The 27,365-nt window shown below is 38.9% G+C and overlaps 1 protein-coding gene across 1 annotated transcript in view; it reads left to right on the top strand.

Annotated features, from left to right (window-relative positions):
• The first annotated feature begins 5,752 nt into the window (after positions 1-5,752).
• LOC121389964 (nucleolar complex protein 2 homolog) overlaps positions 5,753-27,365 on the top strand; it is a 214,504-nt gene continuing 192,891 nt past the window's right edge. The window contains 13 exon segments of the mRNA XM_041521642.1: positions 5,753-5,801; positions 7,851-7,988; positions 10,457-10,817; positions 14,038-14,163; positions 14,373-14,484; positions 16,249-16,415; positions 17,778-17,798; positions 17,800-17,872; positions 17,998-18,020; positions 19,793-19,903; positions 20,826-21,014; positions 23,033-23,172; positions 25,067-25,178. Of these exon segments, the coding sequence (XP_041377576.1) occupies positions 5,785-5,801; positions 7,851-7,988; positions 10,457-10,817; positions 14,038-14,163; positions 14,373-14,484; positions 16,249-16,415; positions 17,778-17,798; positions 17,800-17,872; positions 17,998-18,020; positions 19,793-19,903; positions 20,826-21,014; positions 23,033-23,172; positions 25,067-25,178 (1,590 nt within the window). The 5' untranslated portion in view covers positions 5,753-5,784.

Raw genomic sequence — 27,365 nt, forward strand, 5'->3', positions numbered from 1 at the left:
TGGGATGTTGTTAGTTTGTTAGTGGTTAGTGAGAGAGAAGAGGGTGTAGTGGTCTTACACCTGCCCATTGAGTCATTAAAACTCGCTCTGGGTGGGAGCCGGTACCAGGCTGTGAACCCTGTATCTACCAGCCTTATGTCCGATAGCTTAACCACAACACCACCGAGGCTGCTGTCTCTTTAATACAGTAGAGTATGGCTGCCTAACTAAAGACCACTTACAAAGACATTACAGTCAGTACAAGTCAAAATGAAGAGACATGGCGTCAAATTTACAAAGCCTGTTTATGTCTTACACGGATGTGCCTACATATATTTACAATGCTTAAACACCTGCATTTAAAAAAAAAAACAGGCTTCGTAAAATCGGCCCTTGATTTTTAGAAGTAATGTAGAGCTCTTTATATATCAAAATTAACAGTGTATGTAGTGGTCGAGAAATTCCATTGAAAATACTGCTACACCAGTAGACAATTTGTAAATAAGATCTACTTGTACAATTGTATATATACTATTATATTATATACTTGTGATTGTGTGTGTGTGTGTGAAATGGTTTGTATAGCTGTATTATATTTTATAACTTGGTCATATACTTTACTGAAGTGACTGTCTTCTGCTGTACATTTTGTCAACATGTAATAAAGAAAATTTAAAGGGAGATTTCTGTTTTTGTTTCTCAATCAAATGGATCAAAAGATAGCACAGTGCTTGTGATATTTGGGTCTAGAAAAAATTAGAAAAGACATTCACCAACAAAAAAGATGTTTATAAACAACCTATAGACCTGTGAAGGAAGGAAGGAAATGTTTGAACGACACACTCAACACATTTTATTTACGGTTATATGGTGTCGGACATATGGTTATGGATGATACAGATATTGAGGGAGGAAACCCACTATCGCCACTTCATGGGCTACTCTTTTTCGATTAGCAGCAAGGGATCTTTTACATGCACCACTCCATAAATAGGATAGCACATACCACAACCTTTAATACACCAGTCGTGGTGCACTGGCTGGAACGAGAAATAGCCTAATGGTCCCACCAACAGGGAGCAATCCCAGACCGACCGCGCATCAAGCGAGCGCTTTACCACGGCCCCTAGATGAGGTTCTGGATTCAAAATGTTTGTTTTGTTTTTAAATGACACCACTTGAGCACATTGATTAAGTAATAATGATGATTTCGGATGTCAAACATTTCATAATTCTGACACCTAGCTTTCAGTTAAATTTTGGACACCACTAAAACTCATGTGTGCAAGGATTTGAGCAGGAGGGGGACTAGTCTGTGATGACCAACGTTTATGTGGGTGGAGGGTCGCTGGCACTGAATTTGGGGGGTGTCTTTTTAAATGATTGTGCCAGAACCATAACATAATTTAATATAGATATTTGTTGATTCCATTGCATAATCTTGTGCTTCAATTCGTATCCTGCGCCAAGTTATGCTCCCCCGAAAAAGGAAACAAATAAAATGCTCCAGTCTGGGGCTGGCGTGGGGGTTGACACCACCCAAACACTAGGGCATAAAATTACCCAAGTAGGGGGGTGGATCGACACCCCCACCCCCCAACACACACACCACTCAAATACTATGGCATATTGATTAATCTGTAATTGGCTATTATGCGTGGGATATTTGGTAATTCTGACATAGTCTTCAGTAAAAACATGATACTTTGTTCCCATAAGCAGCTATGGGATTTGTAGCCCGAGTACTCTGGCCGTATGAGAGCAAGACGAACATTTGAACAGTTTAGTTACAACGCTGTCATAATGCGAGTAAAGAGAGCATCATAACTGCATTCCCAGTCTGGAGCTCCACGCGGTAAGACGTGTTTGTTTCGCTTGTGCACACTGCACGTGCTTTCGTGAGCTCGACTTGGGGGTCCTTCATTTCGTTGTTTTTGTCAGCGAAATGAAGTTTTCTACTGGGATGTATGCGGCCATTGGAACTGATTGAACGCTAGAACGCTTCTCGTTTCGACAGCCTGCACCACCAGGTTGGATTCTTTTTCAGCGAGATTCCTCGCCTCCACGTCATTTCTCCGCCTGACTATGTTGACTTGTTTTTTCGTGACTCGTATGACAGCCAGTCTGCAGAACGCCACGGTTGTTCGCGTTTAGTCTCTACATGTCCGAGCCTGTCCAAGCAGCAGTGGAAGATTGACCGCCCCACTCTAAGAAGAAATAGGAAGCGGGATCGGCCCCTACTACTCTTTTTCTAGACTTTACATTGCTTTATAGTGATACCATCTCGTATCCTCCGGAGTCGGGCCCGTCCGCACCACTATACCAACCCATGACGACTGGACTATACGCTAGTCTGATACTCTACTCGTTCAGACGGATCCGGCTTATCAAGATCTGTATTTCAGCACAGGACTAGACCTTCAACGTCTATCGACTGTCAATCTAGGGGTTTTCTTGACGGGATGCAACCCATCTCGTCCCTTTAAGCTGTGCACCCAAACGGCCTTAACGAGGCCACTCGCGTGGACATATCGATCGGACTTTAAACTTTTGGATCTGCGTTCAAAATTTTATGTCGAAATTACTTTTTTTTTAAATATTATTAAATAGTCCGATCCTCTCTTCTTTCTCTTATTTAATTTTGGACTGTCCTTCTAAAATACTCCAAATTATATAAATATTCGGCCGAGCAGTCAATTCTTTTTTATTTTTGGCTTGTAACCTTTTTTTTATTTGTTTATTTAATCTATTAACTTTTTTACTAATTGCTATTTTCAAAATTCTGCCCATTTTCAACACAAGATAAGATCGGTGGACTGACTCGGGATGGGGGGGGTGGGGGGGGGGGGGTGGTGAAAATGGGCAGAATTTTGAAAATAGCATTTTTAGAAGGACAGTCCAAAATTAAATAAGAGAAAGAAGAGAGGATCGGACTATTTAATAATATTGAAAAAAAGAGTAATTTCGACATAAAATGTTTAACGCAGATCTAAAAGTTTAAAGTCCGATCGATATGTCCACGCGAGTGGCCTCGTTAAGGCCGTTTAGGTGCACAGCTTAAAGGGACGAGATGGACAGTCGATAGACGTTGAAGGTGTGCTGTGCTGAAATACAGATCTTGAGAAGCCGGATCCGTCTGAACGAGTGAGAAAGTATCAGCCTAGGGCATAGTCCAGTCGTCGTGGGTTGGTATAGTGGTGCGGACGGGCCCGACTCCGGAGGATACGAGATGGTATCACTATAAAGCAAGGTAAAGTCTAGAAAAAAGAGTAGTAGGGGCCGACCCCGCTTCCTATTTCTTCTTAGAGTGGGGCGGTCAATCTTCCAGTGCTGCTAGGACAGACTCGGACATGTAGAGACTAAACGCGAACAACCGTGGCGTTTTGCAGAATGGCCGTCATACGAGTCACGAAAAAAACAAGTCGGCAGTCAGACGGAGAAATAACGTGTAGGCAAGGAATCTCGCTAAAAAAGAATCCAACCTAGTGGTGCAGGCTGTCGAAACGAGAAGCGTTCAATCAGTTCCAATGGCCGCATACATCTCAATAGAAAACTTAATTTCGCTGACAAAAACAACGAAATGAAGGACCCCCAAGTCGAGCTCACGAAAGCACGTGCAGTGTGCACAAGCGAAACAAACACGTTTTTTTTTTTTTTTCGTTTTACTGTTACCTGTTCATTTTCCACTTTGTCTTTTGGTTCGATTCAACTTTATTTAATTTATAACCACTATCTTTAAAACAGCTGAATAATTTTATTCCAAATATTGGTATTTTTTTCTCTATGATCCAGGAAGCCACGTTTGAAGACATCTGAAGATAAAAAAAAATCTCCGTCTTACTGTCGACTTCGTTTTTTTCGTGACTCGTATGACGGCCATTCTGCAGAACGCCACGGTTGTTCGCGTTTAGTCTCTGCATGTCCGAGCCTGTCCTAGCAGCACTGGAAGATTGACCGCCCCACTCTAAGAAGAAACAGGAAGCGGGGTCGGCCCCTACTACTCTTTTTCTAGACTTTACCTTGCTTTATAGTGATACCATCTCGTATCCTCCGGAGTCGGGCCCGTTCGCACCACTATACCAAACCATGACGACTGGACTATACCCTAGTCTGATACTCTCTCTCGTTCACCGGCCTCGGTGGTGTCGTGGTTAGGCCATCGGTCTACAGGCTGGTAGGTACTGGGTTCGGATCCCAGTCGAGGCATGGAATTTTTAATCCAGATACCGACTCCAAACCCTGAGTGAGTGCTCCGCAAGGCTCAATGGGTAGGTGTAAACCACTTGCACCGACCAGTGATCGATAACTGGTTCAACAAAGGCCATGGTTTGTGCTATCCTGCCTATGGGAAGCGCAAATAAAAGATCCCTTGCTGCTAATCGGAACAGTAGCCCATGCAGTGGCGACAGCGGGTTTCCTCTCAAAATCTGTGTGGTCCTTAACCATATGTCTGATGCCATATAACCGTAATAAAATGTGTTGAGTGCGTCGTTAAATAAAACATTTCTTTCTTTCTCTCTCGTTCAGACGGATCCGGCTTCTCAAGATCTGTATTTCAGCACAGCACTACACCTTCAACGTCTATCGACTGTCAATCTAGGGGTTTTTCTTGACGGGATGCAACCCATCTCGTCCCTTTAAGCTGTGCACCCAAACGGCCTTAACGAGGTCACTCGCGTGGACATATCGATCGGACTTTAAACTTTTAGATCTGCGTTCAAAATTTTATGTCGAAATTACTTCTTTTTTAAAAATATTATTAAATAGTCCGATCCTCTCTTCTTTCTCTTATTTAATTTTGGACTGTCCTTCTACAATGCTCCAAATTATATAAATATTCGGCCGAGCAGTCAATTCTTTTTTACTTTTGGCTTGTAACCTTTTTCTTCTTTTTTTATTTATTCTATTAACTTTTTTACTAATTGCTATTTTCAAAATTCTGCCCATTTTCACCCCCCCCCCCCCCCCCCCCCCCCCCCCCATCCCGAGTCAGGCCACCGATCTTATCGGAGGTCGGACTCGGGATGGGCGTGTTCGAAACCCTAGTGGTATATGGGCAGGTTAAACTAGTTAACATCATGATCATCATTTCGCTGACAAATACAACGAAATGAAGGACCCCCAAGTCGAGCACACGAAAGCACGTGCAGTGTGCACAAGCGAAACAAACACGTCTTACCGCGTGGAGCTCCAGACTGGGAATGGCTAATTTTGACATATAATCTTAGAGAGGAAACCCGCTATATTTTTCCATTAATAGGAAGGGATATTTTATATGCACATTCCTAGAGAAAGGATAGCACATACCACGGCCTTGGATATACCACTCGTGCACTGGCTGGAACGCGAAATAGCCCACTTGGCCCACCGACGGGGATCGATCCTAGACCGACCGCGCATCAGTCGAGCGCTTTACTAATCAGGGTAACCCCCCCCCCCCCCCCCCCCCCCCCCCCCGATTCTATAACGAAGTATTTTTTATTGTTCGAATATGTACTGGATACGGAATAATATACTGAATTTCAATTGACGGGGGTAGGAGGAGACGAATATCATCAAAAGACGAATATCATCTAATTTATTTATTTGAGGTGCTAGTTTGGCCGAAGAGTTCCGAATGTTTTTCAGGAAGGACATGAAACCTAATCGGAACATTTCGGAACTGTTCGACCAAATACGGATTCTATTTCCTTGTGGGCCGAAATAATCCGAACGACGCTTCGTCTCATTAGCGGAAGTTTACGAATTCCTGTGCTAAATTAAGACTTTCTGATGTCACTTCCTCTCTTTAACACCACAGAAAGCATGGCGAAAACTAAACGGTATCACTTTTATTTTAAGACTCATCTTTTGCTAACTTACACATGATACAGCATACAATTAATAGGGCGGTTTAATCCTTTTATAAGTGTAAATAATTGACGATAGTTATTATGAATCTGTTTTATTATTTGAGTAAACAACCTCGTTGGCTCGTGGGATCAAAAACCGTGACATTAACAATTTTAAAAATGTACACCGTATGTTTTATACAACCATGTGACATATTTCAGGGCTTCTAGAATTTTTATAAAATTCACTAGCCATGGGAACAGTTACGTAAAAAATTTACTAGCCACGATTAAATATTCACTAGCCCTACTTTAATACATTTTACTAAATAATACTAGTGATAATCGGATGTCACTTAAAGAGGGAGATAGAGTTTTAAAAAAACTAACATTGGGGGGATGGGGTAGGGGCAGGATATTCATATTTATAAAATGGACTTAACTGCAACATTTGACAAAAGAAATTCACTAGCCCAACATTGAATATCACTAGCCATCTGCCATGGGAGTGGGGCTACCATAATCTAGAAGCCCTGCATATCTACTAATTTAGGAACAACATTATTAACAAAAATGATGTCTCTCTCTCTTTTTTTGCTTATTGTAGAGTGAATATACAAATACAATACAGATTTTTTTAAATCCCAAAGATATGATATTTCGTAACCACCAGTAGGGAGGGGAGGGGGGAGGGGTTTGCATTGTAGAATAATGAACTCGGTTTCTCCCCATTTTAACTGGTAGCCAACATCAAAGGCTGTACATAGTACATGTATGTACTGTCCTACCTATGGTAAAGTGGTATAAAATCTTGTTTTTTGTTTAACTACACCACTAGAGCACACTGATTTATTAATCGTCGGCTATTGGATGTCAAACATTTGGTAATTCTGACATAGTCTTAGGAAGGAAACCAGCTACATTTTTCCATTAGTAGCAAGGGATCTTCTATATATATGCACCATCCCACAGACAGGATATTACATACCACATCCTTTGATATACTAGTTGTGGTGAGCTGGGTGGAATGAAAAATAGCCCAATGGGCTCCCTTATGGGGATTAATTCTAAAATGACTGCACATAATGAGAGCGTTTTACCACTGTGCTACAGACCGCCCCATATAAAAGATCCCGTGCTGCTTTTTAAAAAGAGTTGTCTAAGTAGGTATCTTGTTTCAGTTAAAAACAAGTAATAGCTATTTCTCGTTGCAGCCAGTGCAAAACGACTGGTATATATCAAAGACTGCAGCAAGTACTATCCTGTGTCTGGGATGGTGCATATAAAAGATCCCTTGCTACCCAATGGGTACATCCATGGGGGATCAATTCCTAGACTAACTGTTCATCAGAAGAGAGCTTTACCACTGGGCTATGTCCCACCTCAAAAATAAAGCAGGCTTTTTAAGACAGAAAAGTTTCATTCCAGTTGTGCAATGGAATGAATGAATGTTTAACGACACCCCAGCACGAAAAACACATCGGCCATTGGGCGTCAAACCATGGTAATGCAAACAAATAAAATGATGATCAACATCAATATAAAAATTCAAGATTTAAAAAAAAACACAGTGTAAAGAACTGTGCAAAAACACAAATATCACAGATAGATACTGACTTTTACTAAAAATTTCAATTTGTGCTGTATTGGCCATTCTGAAAGAGAATGTTACACCTCTGCACCACGGTGAGGTTACAGCACGCGCAAGGGAAAATAACCCTAACTGAATTGAGCCCATTGGGCTATTTCTCATTCCAGCCAGAGCACCACAACTGGTATATGAAAGGCCGTGGTATGTACTACCCTGTCTGGGATGGTGCATATAAAAGATCCCTTGCTGTTAATCGAAAAGAGTAGCCCATGAAGTGGCGACAGCGGGTTTCCTTTCTCAATATCTGTGTGGTCCGTAACCATTAATATGTCCGACTCCATATAACCGTAAATACAATGTGTTGAATGCGTCGTTAAATAAAACATTTCTTTCTTTTTCTTTAACTGAACTGAAGTTCTGGTTTTTTATTATGTTTTTCTATATTTCAGGAAGCTGGTGGACATGAGTGTCGATGAGTTCATGGCTGCCGGACTGGATACGGACAGTTCATCTCTGTCTGAATTGTCGGCAGTCAGCAAAAAACAAAAGGAAAAACTAAGCAAGAAAATGAAGACTAGTAATGAAATGTATGTTTGATTAAAATCAGCATTTGAAACAGTTTTTTTCCCCACATTGTTCTGTTAAAGGAACATTCCTGAGTTTGCGAGTGCGAATAATTTTTACATGCTCATATACCACTAGAGTTTCGAGCATGTCCATCCCGGGGCCTGTCTCTGAGCCAGGGTCTTGTCCCGGGACAGAAAAAAAAAATTCAGCTGACAATTTTGAAATTTACATCCAAAAATTAAATAGTGGGCCTTTAACATTTTGATGCGCATCTCTAATTAATATAATTAATAAAGAAAATTCTACTCATTAAATTTGGTCACTAAATTAGATAGTGTGGTCAAAAAGAAATTAGATAAGATCGGTGGCCTGACTCGGGATGGAGGGGGAGGGGTATTGTTGAAAATTTGGGATGGAGGGGGAGGGGTATTGTTGCAGAATTTTGAAAATAGCAATTAGTAAAAAAGTTAATAGAATTAAAAAAAAGAAGAAATAGTTACAAGCCAAAAATAAAAAGAATTGACTGCTCGGTCGAAAATTTATATAATTTGGAGCATTTTAGAAGGACAGTCCAAAAATAAATAAGAGAAAAAAGAGAGGATCGGACTATTTAATAATATTTAAAAAAAAAAGAAGTAATTTCGACATCAACTTTTGAACGAAGGAATCTCGCTAAAAAAGAATCCAACCTGGTGGTGCAGACTGTGTAAACGAGAAGCGTTCCAGCGTTCAATCAGTTCCAATGGCCGCATACATCCCAGTAGAAAACTTCACTTCGCTGATAAAAACAACAAAGTGAAGGATCCCCAAGTCGAGCCGTGAAAGCACATGCAGTGTGCACAAGCGAAACAAACATGTCTTACAGCGAGGAGCTCCAGACTGGGAATCCCTGAGTTTGCTGCAATTTTTAAGATGTTATCGACTCACAAAGACTTTTTAACGATTGTAATTACATATCAAATATATTTTTCTGCATAAAATATTAGTGGTTGTATATTAAACATGTTTATGATCAATCTAATATTTGTAATAGGTTAAATTTAATTTTATTTCCTAAAATATATTTTTTCTTTATGTACGAAATTATTTGAAGACAAAATCCAGTTTCGGCTTCTTACAAATATTAAGACGACCAGAAACACATTGAATATACAGACACTAATATTCTAAACAAGAAAATATATTTAATATGTAAGTTTAATCGTAGAAATATTTTATTAGTCGGAACTATCTTACAATGCAGCAAACTCAGGAATATCCCTTTAATAGGGCTAGCTCTGTGTGAGCAAATGAGTACTCCAAATCATCTATGAATTTGTGACGTCGTATCATACATGCTAGAGCTGTAGCGATACAGTATTGTATCGCGATACGATTGTGCCACAATATGATACATCGATTCAGGACAGCTGTATCGCGATATAATACGATACATTCATGTTTTAATAATTTTTGGTAAAAAATTTGAAGCAGAAATGTACAAACTTACAAACATACACAGCAGAGCAATGAAAACATAATTTCGACGTTCAGTTGCTGGAATTCCCCAACATTTCAGGTGACAATAAAACTATCCTGTAATACAGCTTGTGTCATGTCTTAACTTTTGATTAAAGTTATCATGTTTAATAAACCTGAACTAAACACTTTAATTATCGATGATTGATATGAAAAGTTAAGTATCGCAATACGTATTGTATCACAAACCAAGTATCGGGATACGTATCGTATCGCAACCCATTTATTTGGATATGTATCGTGACCCAAGTATCTGGATACGTATTGTATCATGACCCAAGTATCGTTATAGCTCTAATTCGTGTTATCTAAGGTCGACAGCAGTCATCTTTAGCACCCTTGTTTTGGCTTTATGCACGATAAATATAACATACCAGGGCTAGCTCTGGGTGAGAAAAATATTTCGCCATATTATCTATTAAACTTGAAAAATTCCAAAAATTAACAGCCATTTTGTAACAAAAAGTCAATTATTACATGAATTTTTTTCGCCAAATTGAAATAAAATTCGCCAGCTGCTTTCAAAATTAGCAATTGTCGAATTTGGCAAGTGCCAGAGTTAGCCCTGCATATCTCGCTGTAATTTCGCTTAAAATCCATATTCGGTAAATAGTTTAAAAAAATTGTTACACGGTTTATTATTTTTGGTTACATATGGTATTGTGATCCAATACATACACTAGTCATGCATATGAAGAGTTTCATCGCAAAATGCGATAAACGCCACTATACACACCCAATCCTAAAAACATTTTATCCCAAACCACCATAAACGCCACTTCAGTTTCTCTGCAATCTTTGATATATCCTGAGACAATCGTATCACGGTTTGCTAAAAGTAAAATTGAACTGGTGTTTGTCTACATGTGAACAGTGTCTGAGTGGTGTTCGCATAATGCTTTTTAACATGGCGTTTATTGCGTTTTGTAATAAAACTCTTCATGTATTTACTTTTTATTTTCACTTCTAGCATTGCAAAGAAAAACCCCAAAAGCAACAAAGAAAATGCAAAACTGGACAAGAAAACAAAGTCATCAAAAATGAAAACGTCTCTAGCCAAACTCAAAGAACAAGACCCGGAATTTTATGAATTTTTACAAAAAGAAGATAAAAGTCTGCTGGAGTTTCATGAATCTGACCCTGATGATGATGTGACTGATGATGATGATGATGATCTAGACGATGATGGCGGTGATGATGCATTAGTTAGTGACGGAAGTGCCAGTAAAGATTCTTACGACTTGGAGAAAGAACTGCTGGGCCAGTCTAGCGATGACAGTTCGGACGAAGAAGATGGAAGTGATTTTCACAAACTGCCAGAGAAACTAGAGGTCAGTCGCAGTTAGGGTTCAACAAAATACACTAGTCTTTGGTTCCGACTAGTGAATTTGGGGTCTGAGATAGTGTAAATTATCAACTGTATTGCCATCAACCATAGACAGGGTTCAACAAAATCCACTAGCCCTTGGTTCCGACTAGTGAATTTGGGGTCTGAGATAGTGTAAATTATCAACTGTATTGCCATCAACCATAGACAGGGTTCGACAAAATCCACTAGCCTTTGGTTCCGACTAGTGAATTTGTGGTCTGGCCTAGTGTAAATTATCAACTGTATTGCCATCAACCCTAGACAGGGTTCGACAAAATCCACTAGCCCTTGGTTCCAGCTAGTGAATTTGTGGTCTGGCGTAGTGTAAATTATCAACTGTATTACCATCAACCATAGACAGGGTTCGACAAAATCCACTAGCCCTTCTTCCTGGCTAGTGAATTTGTGGTCTGGCCTAGTGTAAATTATCAACTGTATTGCCATCAACCATAGACAGGGTTCGACAAAATCCACTAGCCCTTGGTTCCAGCTAGTGAATTTGTGGTCTGGCCTAGTGTAAATTATCAATTGTATTACCATCAACCATAGACCGGGTTCGACAAAATCCACTAGCCCTTGTTCCTGGCTAGTGAATTTGTGGTCTGGCCTAGTGTAAATTACCAACTGTATTACCATCAACCATAGACAGGGTTCGACAAAATCCACTAGCCTTTGGTTCCAGCTAGTGAATTTGTGGTCTGGCCTAGTGTAAATTATCAACTGTATTTCCAGCATACATAGAGACTAGCTAAAGCTTCTGTGAGGGCTAGTGACTTTCTGAATATTTCTTAAACACTCAGATCGTTGAGGAGTAGATTTGGGTGAGCCCAACAAATTTTGCATTGTTTGACGATGCTTGAGAAAGTCACTAGCTCTCACAGAAGCTTTGGCTGTTGGGCTGTGTATTATAGTAATACAGTTGTTGATTTTCACAAGCACAGACCAAAAATTCACTAACCAGGAGCAAGGGCTAGTGGATCTGTCGAACCCTTAAAATTTAATATTTGGGGATACAGCAGGTGTTACCTTTGGCTTAATAGCAGAAGTTAGTGCACCAAAGTAAGTTGGAGGGGCACCAGTGTAAACTTTTCTTTAAAAGAGGGCCACAAAGGCAACTTACTTTCTATCAAGTTTTCTCAAACAAAAATGATTTCATTCTGGTGCGACCGGCCTCGGTGGCGTCGTGGCAGGCCATCGGTCTACAGGCTGGTAGGTACTGGGTTCGGATCCCAGTCGAGGCATGGAATTTTTAATCCAGATACCGACTCCAAACCCTGAGTGAGTGCTCCGCAAAGCTCAATGGGTAGGTGTAAAACCACTTGCACCGACCAGTGATCCATAACTGGTTCAACAAAGGCCATGGTTTGTGTTATCCTGCCTGTGGGAAGCGCAAATAAAAGATCCCTTGCTGCCTGTCGTAAAAAGAGTAGCCTATGTGGCGACAGCGGGTTTCCTCTAAAAAAATCTGTGTGGTCCTTAACCATATGTCTGATGCCATATAACCGTAAATAAAATGTGTTGAGTGCGTCGTTAAATAAAACACTTCTTTCTTTCATTCTGGTGCCTTGGGCTATAGCCTAGATGCTGTTTGTTGGATACGGGCCCCTGCTTATAAAACTTTTAAGGGTCCAGACTCAATCTCAAATGACGTCACACACACACAATTTGTATCGCATTGCCATGACGTTGACATCTCAGACTCTTATTAGAGTCTCAAGTCTAGACTCTAAAAGGTTTATAAGCACCAGGCATGGATGCCGTTTACCATATTACCAATAACAATTTTACTCTCTCACCGTGGAATATATGGGAAGGGTATGGTGCTAAACCAGACAGGGCACCATGATATTTTTCTTGTCACCGATTTTTGGGGCACAAAGACAAGTAAGGCGGGCAACCACAGCATTTACTGTTATTGTTGTGGTGAAATTCCAGACTGACAATGTTAATTATTGTGGAATTGTACTTATAATAAAAGTAATATCTCTGTTTAAAAACACAAGTTTAAAGTTGACATCGTCAGGAGAAAACTAAACATAAAAACAGGAGTTCAGCCTTTAAAATCAGTAGGATAAAAACAGTTCAAAGATTGAATCACATCTCAAGATAAACTGACTGGGAGGACTGACAAAATAAGGATATAAAGACAGTTGAGATAAAAGAATCATAACGTCGCCTGGGAAGACTAACAAACAAAAAGTTAATTACTGCTTGGGTCATTGTACTTAAAACTTAAAGACAACAGAGTGGTTAAGTATTTTTGGTCATGGTTTTATGGAGCACATATACTATACAGTTTGAGTCAACTTCAAGATTTCAAATAATTATGTCTGGGAGATAATCTAGTTTACCGGCCTCAGTGGTGTCGTGGTTAAGCCATCAGACATAAGGCTGGTAGGTACTGAGTTCGCAGCCAGGTACCGGCTCCCACCCAGAGCGAGTTTTAATGACTCGGTGGGTAGGTGTAAGACCATTACACCTTCTTCTCTGTCACTAACCACTAACAACTAACCCACTGTCCACGACAGACAGCTCAGATAGCCGAGTAGTGTGCCCAGGCAGGGCTTCTAGAATTTAAAAAAAATCCACTAGAAATGGGATCAGTGATTTTTAAAATTTACTAGCCATGATTAAATATTAACTAGGCTTACTTCACATTGAGTTAATATAATTTTAATAAATAATACTAATAAATCAGATATGTCACCTAAAGAGGGAGATAGAGATTAAAAACACTAACATTGGGGGTTGGGGTGGCATCAGGATATTCATATTTACAAAATAGACTTAACTGCAACATTTGACTCTTGTTTTGTTTTCATTAGCTGTAGGGCATGGCAATAGTAGTTATTTACTAGCCCAACATTGATTATCACTAGCCATGGGAGTGGGGCTACCATAATCTAGAAGCGCTGGCCCAGGACAGCGTACTTGAACCTTAATTAGATAAAAGCACGAAAATAAGTGACGATGATTGAATGAATAATCCAGTTTATTTTCCTCCCATTAAGTGTGGTACTTAAGTGTAGGTCTGTTGTGGACACAGTGTGGTTTCTTTGGTTTTAACAAATTATTGAAATACTGATCTTAGTGTAGCTAAACATTTTATTTAAATTTTTCAAGATATGACAGGTATAATCTTACAACATGTTTTTTGCTGAATGATTAACATTATGTTGTAGGTTGCGGGTGACATCAGTGATGATGATGATACCGATTCTGATGTGGAGAAGGAGGAAATCAAACCAAAGAAGAAAGGCAAGATGGTTACTCTCAAAATGGTTGCACATTGGACTCAACTTTTAGAGGTATTAATAGACAGTCCTCAATTGAAAATTGATTAGCAACTACGGTCTAATGTTTAAAAATTGTGTAGCGATCCCTGAAACTTGCATAGCAAAATGTGACGCAATTCCGAAAAAAACATTTCCCTGCCCAAAAGTGTTTAGTCTACCGTATCTACCACATTTCCAGGAAAACCACTAATCTGTGTTTATTTTGTTTGTGTTTCTGACAGAATAAGCCGACCACCCAGGTTTTCAGAGAGGCAGTGTCGGCGTTTAAGGCTGCTGTCCACCAAGCGAGTGAATCGGATGCAGTCATCAGTTTCCAAGTCGTCGGAAGTGAAGGTAATGTTTGGTGTTACAGAAGGGCTCACCCAGGCCATTGCAATATTAGCCATTTGCTAATTGTTCATAGCTCATGCAGGAAATCATTTTGTTTGTTTGTTTTGTTTAACAACACCACTAGAGCACATTGATTTTCTTAATCATTGGTCATTGGATGTAAAACATTTGGTGAGGAAACCTGCTACATTTTTTTTCCGTTAGTAGCAAGGAATATTTTATATGCATCATCCCACTGGCTAGCTGATGATTAATTAATTAATTAATTAATGTGCTCTAGTGGTGGTGTTAAACAAAATAACCTCTTTTTTTTCATCCCACAGGTAGGCTATCACATACAGGGCTAGCTCTGGGTGAGCAAAACAATTTGCCAAATTGCATATATGCTAAATCCAGTGTTATTTTTTCAACAAAATACCAATTATTACATGGAATGTTTTCGCCAAATCAAAATAAAATTCGCAATTGGCGAATTTGGCGTGTGGCAGAGCTAGCCCTGACATACCATGGCCTTTGATATACCAGTCGTGGTGCACTGGCTGGAACGAGAAATAGTCCACTGGGCCCACCGATGTTGATCAATCCTAGTCCGACTGCGCATCTAGCAAACATTTTACCTGGCCCTTGGAATGGATTTTGTTTGAATCAATTATCACAAGTGTAGTGTATTTCCATGAAAATTATGAAAAAGTGGCTAATTAAAAGAAAGAAAAAATATTGACCTGTTACTTAAATGTTGTAGCCACTTTGTATAAAAATTAGCAAATGGTTAATTTAGCAATGGACTAGTTGGACCCCAATTTTTATACAAAGTATACCACATTTAGTTTTTGGCTAATAAAAGATTCCTTAAATTGACCACTTTTTAATAATTTTCAAGGAAATTCCCTTAAAACTGGACGTTTTTCACGGTCCCTTTCTAAATATCAGTAAATAACAGAACCTCTCCAAACTGGATACCTCTTAATACCGGACAATTTACTTGGTCCCGAGGGTGTCCAGTTTAGAGGAGTTTCACTGTACTACCTAATTACTGTAAGAGTAAAAAACGTGTGGGTTTTGTTTAATGACACCACTAGAGCCCATTTATTTATTAATCATTGGCTACTGGATGTCAAACATTTGGTCATTTTGACTTATAGTCCAGGGCTTCTAGAACAGTTATTAAAATCCACTAGCCATGGGATCGGTGATTTAAAAAATTTACTGGCCATGATTAAAAATTCACTAGCCCTACTTTAAGTAAATACAATTTTAATACTAGGAATAACTGGATATGTCACCTAGAGAAGCAGATAGAGCTTAAAACCCCATTAGATTTGAGGAGAGGAAGGGGCAAGATATTCACATTTACAAATAGACTTAAATGCAGCATTTTACCCTTTTTGTTTTCACTAGCCATCGGGCATGGAGATAGTAGTTATTTACTAGCCCAACATTGAATATCACTAGCCATGGGAATGGGGCTACCATAATCTAGAAGCCCTGTAGTCTTAAGAGAGAAAACCTTTTTTCCATTAGTAGATATGGATCTTTTAAATTCACCATCCCATAGACAGGATAGCACATACCACAGCCTTTGATGTATCAGTCGTGGTGCACTGGCTGGACCGAGAAATAGCCCAATGGGTCTACTGACGGAAATTGATCCCAGACCGACCGCACATCAAGCGAATGCTTTACCACTGGGCTACGTCCCGCCCCCTACAGTCTCAAAAATAAACTTTTTATTAGTTTGCTTATTTTACTCCACTTTCTGTTTTCCAGTGTTTAATGCTGTTGTGAAGATGTGCCTGGTTCAGATGGCCCCTGTCATTCAGAATCTCCTACAGTTACCTCCCTTGGTGCAGGTGCAGCAAGCTCCGACGATGAAGAGTAAGAAATGGAAGATGTTGAGGGTGGACGTCAAGAGTTATCTCACCGATCTGCTACAGGTGGAGCCACTTATTTAAAAATTTTATATATACAGTGAGACATTTTTCACTGTCCCTTTTCAAATATCAGTACAGAACAGAACTTTTCTAAACACAATACCCCTCAAAACTATGGGTGTCCGGTTTAGAGGGTTTCCACTGTATCTATTTTTCCTTTTGGTTTTGGTAATAAAATGGGGCAGGACGTAGCCCAGTGCTACAGCGCTCGCTCGATGTGCGGTCGGTCTAGGATCGATCCCCGTCGGTGGGCCCATTGGGCTATTTCTCGTTCCAGCCAGTGCACCATGACTGACATATCAAAGGACTGTGGTATGTACTACCCTTTCTGTGGGATGGTGCATATAAAAGATCCCTTGCTGCTAATCGAAAAGAATAGCCCATGAAGTGGCGGCAGCGGGTTTCCTGTTTCAATATCTGTGTGGTCCTTAACCATATGTCTGATGCCATATAACCGTAAATAAAATGTATTAAGTGCGTCGTTAAATAAAACATTTCTCTCTCTCTTGGTAATAAAATATTTAGGAATGAGTTTTGACAACACATAGTATCTGTTGTTTGTCAGATGTTTGGTGGAATTTGACCTATAGTGGTGCTTCTTTAATTGGGGTGGGGGGGGGGACAACAAAGATTTCCATGGCATGGAGGGTTTACTGGGTCAGATATCGACTGATTGCGTGTGTGTGTGTGTATATGTGCAGGGTTTTTTTCTCCAATCCATCCAATGCCCTACGAACAAATGCAACTGCATTCTTGGGTTTAGTGCACCTTCCTTTATATGTTTAAATAAAAAAAAGAGTTAAAGTTATCGACACCACTAGAGCACATTGAATTATTAATCATTGGCTATTGGATGTCAAGCATTTGGTCATTTTGACATATAGTCTTAGAGTGGAAACCATTAGTGGCAAGGGATGTTTTATATGCACCATCTCACAGACAGAATAACACATACCAAGGCCTTTGATATACCAGTCGTGGTGCACTGGCTGGAACGAGAAATAGTCCAATATATCCACCAATGGAGATCGATTCTAGACAATTGTGCATCAGGCAAGCACTTTACCACTCAGTGTTCGAGATTAACGGTATCCCGATATTCCGAGGATACCAGAATTTAATTTTGGATACCAGACTTCAAGAACCCACCGGGATACCATATAATACTAAATTATCAGGTGGGATACCGGATTTTTAAATGTTAGTATCCAACTGGGATACTGCCCGAAAATGTTAAATCTCGAACACTGCCACTTAGCTACGTCTAGCCCATAAAAAGATAAAAAATATTGTCAGTGAATCTTTCTTTATATAATTAACATTAAGAGAAGTCATTATTATGTATGCTGTGTTTGTATTTTTCAGTTGCTGTCTGCCCTCTCTGAGCCGGGCCATGTTGAATGTGATCCTGAAACACATGCACAAATTGGTCGTACTCTATGCTAGTTTCCCCAAAACTCGTCAAAGTATTCTTAAAGGTAATTCACAACATTTTAATGTTATTGTTTCAGCTTCTGTAGGTGTCGTCAGAGAATTCTTAAAGGTAATTCACAACATTTTAAGTTCATTGTTTCAGCTTCTGTAGGTGTCGTCAAAGTATTCTTAAAGGTAATTCACAACATGTTAAGTTCATTGTTTCAGCTTCTATAGGTGTCGTCAGAGAATTCTTAAAGGTAATTCACAACATTTTAAGTTCATTGTTTCAGCTTCTGTAGGTGTCATCAAAGTATTCTTAACAGTAATTCACAACGTTTAAGTTTGAAACAGGCAATTCCCAACATTTTACGGTCACTATTTCAGTTTGTATAGGTGTCGTCAAAGTATTCTTAACAGTAATTCGCAATGTTTTAAGTTTGAAACAGGCAATTCACAACATTTTACGGTCAATATTTCAGCTTGTATAGGTGTCATCAAAGTATTCTTAAAAGTAGCGTGTCGACAAAAGCACAGTACCAAAAATCAGGGTTTCTAGATTATGGTAGCCCCACTCCCATGGCTAGTGATATTCAGTGTTGGGCTAGTAAATGAGTACTATTGCCATGCCTGACGGCTAGTAAAAAAAAAAAGTTGTTAAATGTTGCATTTAAGTCTATTTGTTAAATATGAATATCCTGCCCCCACCTCAACCTGCCAATCTTAGTGTTTTTAATAACTATCTCCTTCTTTAGGTAACATATCCGATTATTACTATTAGTATAATTGTATTAAGTAAAGTAGGGTTAGTGAATTTTTAATCGTGGCTAGTAAAAAAATTTAATCACTGATCCCATGTCTAGTGGATTTTGTAAAACTCTAGAAGCCCAGCGAAAATCCATTGCCCATTATCAGGTAACCCAAGCCACTATTAGTATTACCGTGATCACTGAAAAACGGTTTTCCGTGAATTCAGAACATTACGGGAACGTAACTGAAAAAAGTATTTCTTATAAAAAAAATTACATCCTGTGGCTTGGGCCGGCCTTGGTGGCATCGTGGTTAGGCCATCGGTCTACAGGCTGGTAGGTACTGGGTTTGGATCCCAGTCGAGGCATGGGATTTTTAATCTAGATACCGACTCCAAACCCCGAGTGAAGTGCTCCGCAAGGCTCAGTGGGTAGGTGTTAACCACTTGCACCGACCAGTGATCCATAACAAAGGCCATGGTTTGTGCTATCCTGCCTGTGGGAAGCGCAAATAAAAGATTCCTTGCTGCTAATGGGAAAGAGTAGCCCATGTAGTGGCGACAGCAGGTTTCCTCTCAAAATCTGTGTGGTCCTTAACCATATGTCTGACGCCATATAACTGTAAATAAAATGTGTTGAGAGCATCATTAAATAAAACATTTCTTTCTTTCTTTTTTCCTGTGGCTTGGGGTTTATAGGGTGTATACTACCAAATCAAATCCCATAGACGACAGTAGTAACATGTGTGGCTAAAACTCCTACCTGCAGCGTATCAATCGACATAAACGCCATGGATATAATTACTACCACCTCTCACCCTTTAAGTAAATCAGAAAAAACTGGGGGTCAAGCTGCTTGTTTTTAAGATAGTGGGTAACATCTATGACTACCCTAGTTGCGCACAAACTTTGAGTTCTTTTTTTTTACAGGACAGGTACCCCATACATGTTTCAAGCACAAGGCTATTTGACACAGTGGTACTAGATGAAATAAACTTGCATACATTTTTTGTCCAGATGAAACTTTTTTTTTTTACAAACCAACACACTCACATTTATCACCAATCACAAGACTTGTGGTGTTCATTTCTCTATCAAAAGTTGGGTGCACCTTGAACTTTGACCCAGCCAGAAGTTATTTGGTTTAGTACTACTTTTAAGTTGTTAAGTAATGTTTATTCATGTTTGTATATTATGTTTTTTGTGGATTATTTTTTAGAGAATGGTTAGTCTGTGGAGTACTGGCGAGGAGACGACACGCGTCCTTTCGTTCCTGTGTATCAACAAGGCGGTCAGGATACTCCCCAGTCTGCTCGAACCATGCATGAAGGTTGGTTTTAATGTGTGGTCAGGATACTCCCCAGTCTGCTCGAACCATGCATGAAGGTTGGTTTTAATGTGCGGTCAGGATACTCCCCAGTCTGCTCGAACCATGCATGAAGGTTGGTTTTAATGTGTGGTCAGGATACTCCCCAGTCTGCTCGAACCATGCATGAAGGTTGGTTTTAATGTGTGGTCAGGATACTCCCCAGTGCTCGAACCATGCATGAAGGTTGGTTTTAATGTGTGGTCAGGATACTCCCCTGTCTGCTTGAACCATGCGTGAAGGTTGGTTTCAATGTGTGGTCAGAATACTTCCCAGTCTGCGCAAACCATGCATGAAGGTTGGCTTCAATGTGTGGTCAGAATACTCTCCAGTCTGCTCGAACCATGCATGAAGGTTGGTTTCAATGTGTGGTCAGGATACTCCCCAGTCTGCTCGAACTATGCATGAAGGTTGGTTTCAATGTGTGGTCAGGATACTCCCCAGTCTGCTCGAACCATGCATGAAGGTTGGTTTCAATGTGTGGTCAGAATACTCTCCAGTCTGCTCAAATCATGCATGAAGGTTGGTTTTAATGTGTGGTCAGAATACTTCCCAGTCTGCTCGAACCATGCATAAAGGTTGGTTTTAATGTGTGGTGAGGATACTTCCCAGTCTGCTCGAACCAAATACACTTGCAACTAGTTTTGCCTTCGTGCCTTAATATTTGCTGTTAAACCAAAAGGCAACACTTGCTGCTAATTTGATATCTGGTTTTGATTACATGACTTGAATTATATACTAATTTGCATGCTGATTTATCACTAGTGAATAACAGTATTCCACAACCCAAAATATTAAAATCTTATCTGCTTTGTGTTTATAATTGTCTTATATCTGCTTATTATACTAGGTTCACAATAAATGTTATTGTTTTGCACCATTTCAGCTTATGTACATGGCATATGTGAAGAATTGCAAATTTACATCACCCACGACCTTGCCCTTGATCAACTTCATGCAGCGCTCCCTGGTGGAGATATTCATCATGGATTCGGTTCTTGCATACCAGTACGCCTTTATCTACATACGACAGTTGGCTATTCATCTGAGAAATGCCATCACCATCAAAAAAAAGGTCGGTGAACATTTTATTTCTAAGACACTGTACAAACTTTGCTGCTATTATAACATGTTTCCAGCCTTTTTAACAACTAAAAATACAATATTAAAGGGACAGACCCCAGTTTTTAAACACTACGGCATAGTTTTCACCATTAGAGCCGTTTATGATCACTGAAATCAAACATTACTTATATTTTATTGTTTAGATTATCCATTTCCGTACAAACGAAGTGTTTCTGGTCATCCTGGTGTTTCTAACAACACAAAATGCATTTTTCTTGTTTTTAAAAACACGTTTGTCTGAGAAATAACAGTTATGGAGTCGAGTTTTAATCTATTTTTAACGATATTTCACCGTTTCAACGTCACAGACTCATGTTTCACTATCTTGTAACATTATCCAAATGGTTTGTAACTTAACGTACTTAGCGTCCATTTTTACAGGTTGAAACTAAGGTCTGCGCATTTAAATACAATAATAACAATACAATAATTTTTTTGTTTTGTTTCTGCTTGTACTAATTTTATAGTACTGTAGCCCAAACTACATTTTACTTGTAAAAATATTTCATACATAAAACAAATATATATAGAGGATATGTCACAAGTGTTTTTTAATATGGAAAATATCAACCCGAGTCTATGTTAATCAGCATTTACCAAGACAAATGCCAATTAACTAGACGAGGTTGATATTTTACATATTAAAAAACACAAGTAGCGAATTCTATTTATCCTATAATATTTCTAAAATAACATTTTAATTCAATGTTTAGTAAATCACAGTACTAAAGTCGCCGCCATTGATAATATGACATCATCATGATTAGCACAAATTAGTTTGACGTCATGCATTTTAACTAAATCTTTGAAAACGTTATGCTCAAGTATACAGGTCTTATTGGCTTGTAAGCAAATGACCCATTCACAGCAAAACATATATACAGACCTTGCAGATATAGGATAGATATATATATATATATATATATATATAACACAAATAGGATAAGCCTATGTGCAGAACATAATATTTAATGTGAACAGTCGTTCTGTTTGTGTATAGGTTACACAAGTTTAAGTTTATATGAACTGCCTGTAGGTTTTGTGATCAACCACCACATTCTGTAATTAGATAATTAATTAGGTTGCACAAATATAATTCACGCAGTCAGTCAGTCAGTTGCATAGGTAACCTAAAATTGTCAAATATGGAATGGAAAGGAAAGGAAATGTTTTATTTAACGACGCACTCAACACATTTTATTTACGGTTATATGGTGTCGGACATAATGTTAAGGACCACACAGATATTGAAAGAGGAAACCTGCTGTCGCCATTTCATGGGCTACTCTTTTCGATTAGCAGCAAGGGATCTTTTATATGCACCATCCCACAGACAGGATAACACATACCACGGCCTTTGATATACCAGTTGTGGTGCACTGGCTGGAGCGAAAAATAGCCCAATGGGCCCACTGACAGGGATCGATCCCATATTGACCGCGCATCAAGTGAACGCTTTACCGCTAGACTATGTCTCACCCTGTGAAATATGGTGTCCTGTAATGGTTTTCCCCATCTCTCAACCTTGTGTCGAAATAACCATACTTTAAAAAGTTTGTTTTGTTTAACGACACCACTAGAACACATTGATTTATTAATCATCGGCTGTTAGTTGTCAAGCATGTGGTAATTTGCACATAGTCATAGAGAAAACCTGCTACATTTTTCCATTAGTAGCAAGGGATCTTTTATATGCACCATCCTACAAACTGGATGGCACGTACAATGACCTTTGATATACTGGTCGTGGTGCTCTGGCTGGAACGAGAAATAGCCCAGTGGGCCCACCGATGGGGATCGATCCGACACCGACCGTGCCTCAAGCGAGCGCTTTACCACTGGGCTACGTCCTGCCCCCCTATTTTAAAATGCACTGAGATATCATTCGACAAATATTCCTTTCCTTTCCACTTGTCACTTTATATTGTGTTTTGTGTGTTTACACTTGATTGCGGTGTTTAATTTCAGGACACGTTTCAGCCGGTTGCCAACTGGCAGTACATCCACTGTCTGGGTTTGTGGGTGACTCTGTTGTGTACCACCCACCCTAGCGATGTCCTCCAGCCGCTAGTCTACCCACTGACGCAGACTGTTATAGGAACTATCAAGTAAGAACAGAAACTACATAGGATACTCTTTATTGTCATACTATACTGGCAGTCCGTCCACTGTCTGGGTTTGTGGGTGACTCTGTTGTGTACCCCCCACCCTAGCGACGTCCTCCAGCCGCTAGTCTACCCACTGACGCAGACCGTTACAGAAACCATCAAGTAAGAACAGAAACCTGCTACACATAGGATACTCTTTTTACCTCAGTGATATTATAGTGACTTCCCTAGAAATTAGGCAAGGCATGGTAAACCAAACACGTTTGGGGCATTTTCACCATTTTCATTTAAAAAAAAATTTTTTTTTAATTAAATTAAACATTAATGTAATTTATGTGCTTGCTTTAATAAATGAATGGCAAAAGATATAAAAGGCATATTTTATTAATTAATAATACCTTTTTGTTTGTTTTATAAAGGCAATTTTAGAATTAATTACTGAAAAGGGCTTCTTTAATCTCAGGGCAGCAAGGAGCTGATTGAGGCAAGATGGTGCTAGACTACTGAGGCATGGTGCCGCACCATGCTAAAACAAGCTAGGGAAAACACTATATAACCTGACACAGACTATCACTGTAGAAACTATAATGTAAAAGAAACCATATACCCCACATAGAATACTCCTGTCCACACCACAAAGGATGCTGTTTTTATTTTATATCTTGACTTGTGAACTTCATCAACTTACGGGGCGGGTCATAGTCCAGTGGTAAAGCACTCACCTGAGGTGCAGTTGCTCTCTAACACTATATAAGTAAATTTCTGTTACGTTCATTACAACGTAACGTCATCCCATTAGTCCAGATGTAGCAACAGGAGTTTGTTGATTTTCCGATGAACGTAAAAATTACGTTGTCAGGGAACGTCATACCTGATGACGTCATTTTATGTGGGCAAGTTGTCTTATTGAGCGTTATTGTTTATGAATAAAAAATAATTCGAAATAAAGTAGGCCTATGAAGTTTTAGTGTTATTATTGGCCTGTATGATTCAAATTTAATTATACGGATTGTCTGTTATTTTTTTTAAGTTCAACTGGGTATGAACAAAAACAATCATCCGCAAATTTATTTGAGAATGGCTTCACCGATTCACACAGTTTACGGATGAATTTTTTTTTTCATACCCGATGAACGTAAAAGAAATAACAGACAATCCTTAAATGTCAAAATTACCAACTGTTTGACATCCAATAGCTGATGATTAATAAACCAATTTGCTCTAGTGGTGTCGTTAAACAAAACAAGCTTTCATCAACTTACTTGTTTTTCTTTTCTCCAGTCCATGATAATATGGAAGCCATCATGTCTATATATTTAATAACAACATCTCAGCACATTTTAATATTGCAAGTATTTGGTGTCTGTCTTAACACACATGGCTGTTTCTTGTTCCAGCCAGTGCACCACGACTGGTATATCAAAAGCCGTGGTATGTACTACCCTGTCTGTGGGATGGTGCATATAAAAGATTCCTTGCTGCTATTCGGAAAGAGTAGCCCACCAAATGGTGACAGCGGGTTTTCTTGCTCAATATCTGTGTGGTCCTTAACCATATGTCGGACGCCATATAACCGTAAATAAAATGTGTTGAATGCGTCGTTAAATAGAATGTGTCTTTTTTTTAAAAATACACATGGTCAGGCTTCTGAAAATTGCAAGAACAATAGTTACGTTTGCTCACCACTCACACCAGTCTAGTTTTGCTTGACCCGTTTTTTATTAGCACAATAAATTTAGGACATGACAAGTTAGGCAAAAACAAAATGTGTTACTTGAATTTATGGATTAACACAAGTCTTCAATTCTCAATGGCCTGCGTGTTAAACACCAAATAACCAATGATTTAAAACGTGTTGAGGTAACGTTAAACAAACTTTCGTTTCCTTTCCCAGGTTATTGCCGACTGCGAGATATTTCCCGCTTCGCTTCCACTGTGCGCGTTTCCTCAATCAGCTGTCGTCCTCTACGGGGACCTTCATCCCGGTTCTCCCGTTTCTCCTCGAGGTAAGTCGCTTTTGTCACAGACATTGAGTTATCTTGTGTATTTGGTCCATCAATGAGTGGTCCAAGTTATTGAGCTGGGACATTGGTTACTGGGCTGCCAGGAACACACAAGATCAAAAATGTGTTTACATTCTTAATTTCTTTTCAACATTACCTGTCCTCCAGAAGTGCACCTCCTCTCCCCCCCCCCCCCCACGTAAGTGGTCTAGTCCGAACATCCCAACAGCCAATGGGATGGCCTAAAATTCTTCTCAGTATGCTCACCTGTTTTTTTAATTATTATTTGTTTTGTTATTCCAGTGCCCCCTTTCCTTTTTCTCCTTTGAAGTTCATCTCATTTTCTCCCATTCTAGCAGATCCTCCTATCTTTCATTTTCTTCCACTGTCCACATCCCAGTCCTTGTCTCTCCAACCGTTAATGGTGCTTCTCTCTTGTGGCTATCCATGCCACACACCTGTCATTTCCCATCAGTTTTAACTGTGGGCTTAGTCTGACCACTTTGGAGAGTGTTCAGTAGTTACTTCTGGAATTGTTAAGAGGCACTTGTAACCACCTACTATACTCCCCTACTACCGGCGGTCGTTAGTTAGTGCCATGGATCAGACCACTTGTAACCACCTACTATACTCCCCTACTACCGGTGGTTAAGAACAAAGTTGTTGAAAATACCAAGGATGTCTTTGGTGACCTCCTGACATCAGTATTTACACACAGTTATTACACGCCCAGAAAGAATGTTAAATATTTATTTTCAGGTTATTTATTTTATTTTATTAGTGTTTTCATACACAGAGCAAACTTTCAACATAATACTTATTTTCTTTCTTCTGTTGCTCATCAGTTTGTTGTTTGTTTTGTTTATTTATTTTGTTTGTTTGTTCTTTCTTTATTTTATTTTGTTTGTTTGTTCTTTCTTTATTTTATTTATTTTGTTTATTTATTTATTTATTTTACTTACTTACTTACTTACTTACTTACTTACTTACTTACTTACTTACTTACTTACTTATTTTATTATTTATTTATTCATTTATTTTTCATTATTATTAATAACACAGAATCTTTTACAAGTGAAAACTGATGTAAACAACAGCCAGAGGATATGTCACAAAGATTTTATTACAGTGTCTGTAACCATGTTAGTAAACATGTTATTTAAAACACGAATACCACGTACAGTTGCCTGATGGGATATGCCAAAAACAGTTCTCATGTTAAAAGATTCAGTATAAACACACTATGCACAGTGTATTGAATGAAGGTATTGCTGTAGACACAGCCCTCGACATGAATTGTGAAGAACTTGAAACAGATGAGTGTGAATACTTCTTTTTATCCACCAATCACTGTATACATTGGCAAAATATGATGACTAGATAAATCTCTATATTTTCGGTCACTGACCAAAAATATAGGTCACGTGACATAAGCCTGATTTGACTCGAGTATTTCAGAGTAGATTTTCAATAAACATACTCTTTAAATCATTTGTTGAAGTACAGTAAATATAAATAACTTTTAGTTTTGCTATAACAATATAAAACTTGTATATTTATTTATGAATTAGAGTTTAGAAACGCATTTTTAATGTGACAGAATGTAGCTAGCGTCTTACAAATAACAACGTCATGTATCTTGTATGACATCATACAGTAAGTAACCAGTTATTCCCTATATAGATAATAATTACATTTTAATTATCAGAGTCTGTAAAGAGACGCTCTTATACCACAAAACCGTAACACACAGTCTGGCGTTAAAAGTAAAATTTGCTAAAGTATAATTTTAAGTATACTGATGGAAAGAAATAAAGGATCACACAGATAGCAACAAGAAATAATGACTACATCTAAAATCAGTTCATATTGTCAACAATTACAGACATTCAAATCCCACATTATAACTTGGTATGAAATACAGACATTACTACACTAGTTGTGAATTAAATTTGGTCTACAATTTGATGTGTTCCCTTATTTCTTTCCATCAGTATATTTAATTTTTAAAAATTTCTAGTACATTTAATAAATATTTAGAATTCAGTTTATTGTTAGGTTCTACCCGTGTACTTTTTTTTTAAAGAACAATAAAATCATGTCTCCCATGTGTTGAAAATTCCTGCCTCTCAAAGTTAGATGGAGAAGTAACTTCACCCTACAAATTGGACCTAGCTCGTACTGTTCATT

This window comes from Gigantopelta aegis, chromosome 15 (assembly GCF_016097555.1).
Source record: "Gigantopelta aegis isolate Gae_Host chromosome 15, Gae_host_genome, whole genome shotgun sequence".
Lineage (NCBI taxonomy): Eukaryota > Metazoa > Mollusca > Gastropoda > Neomphalida > Peltospiridae > Gigantopelta > Gigantopelta aegis.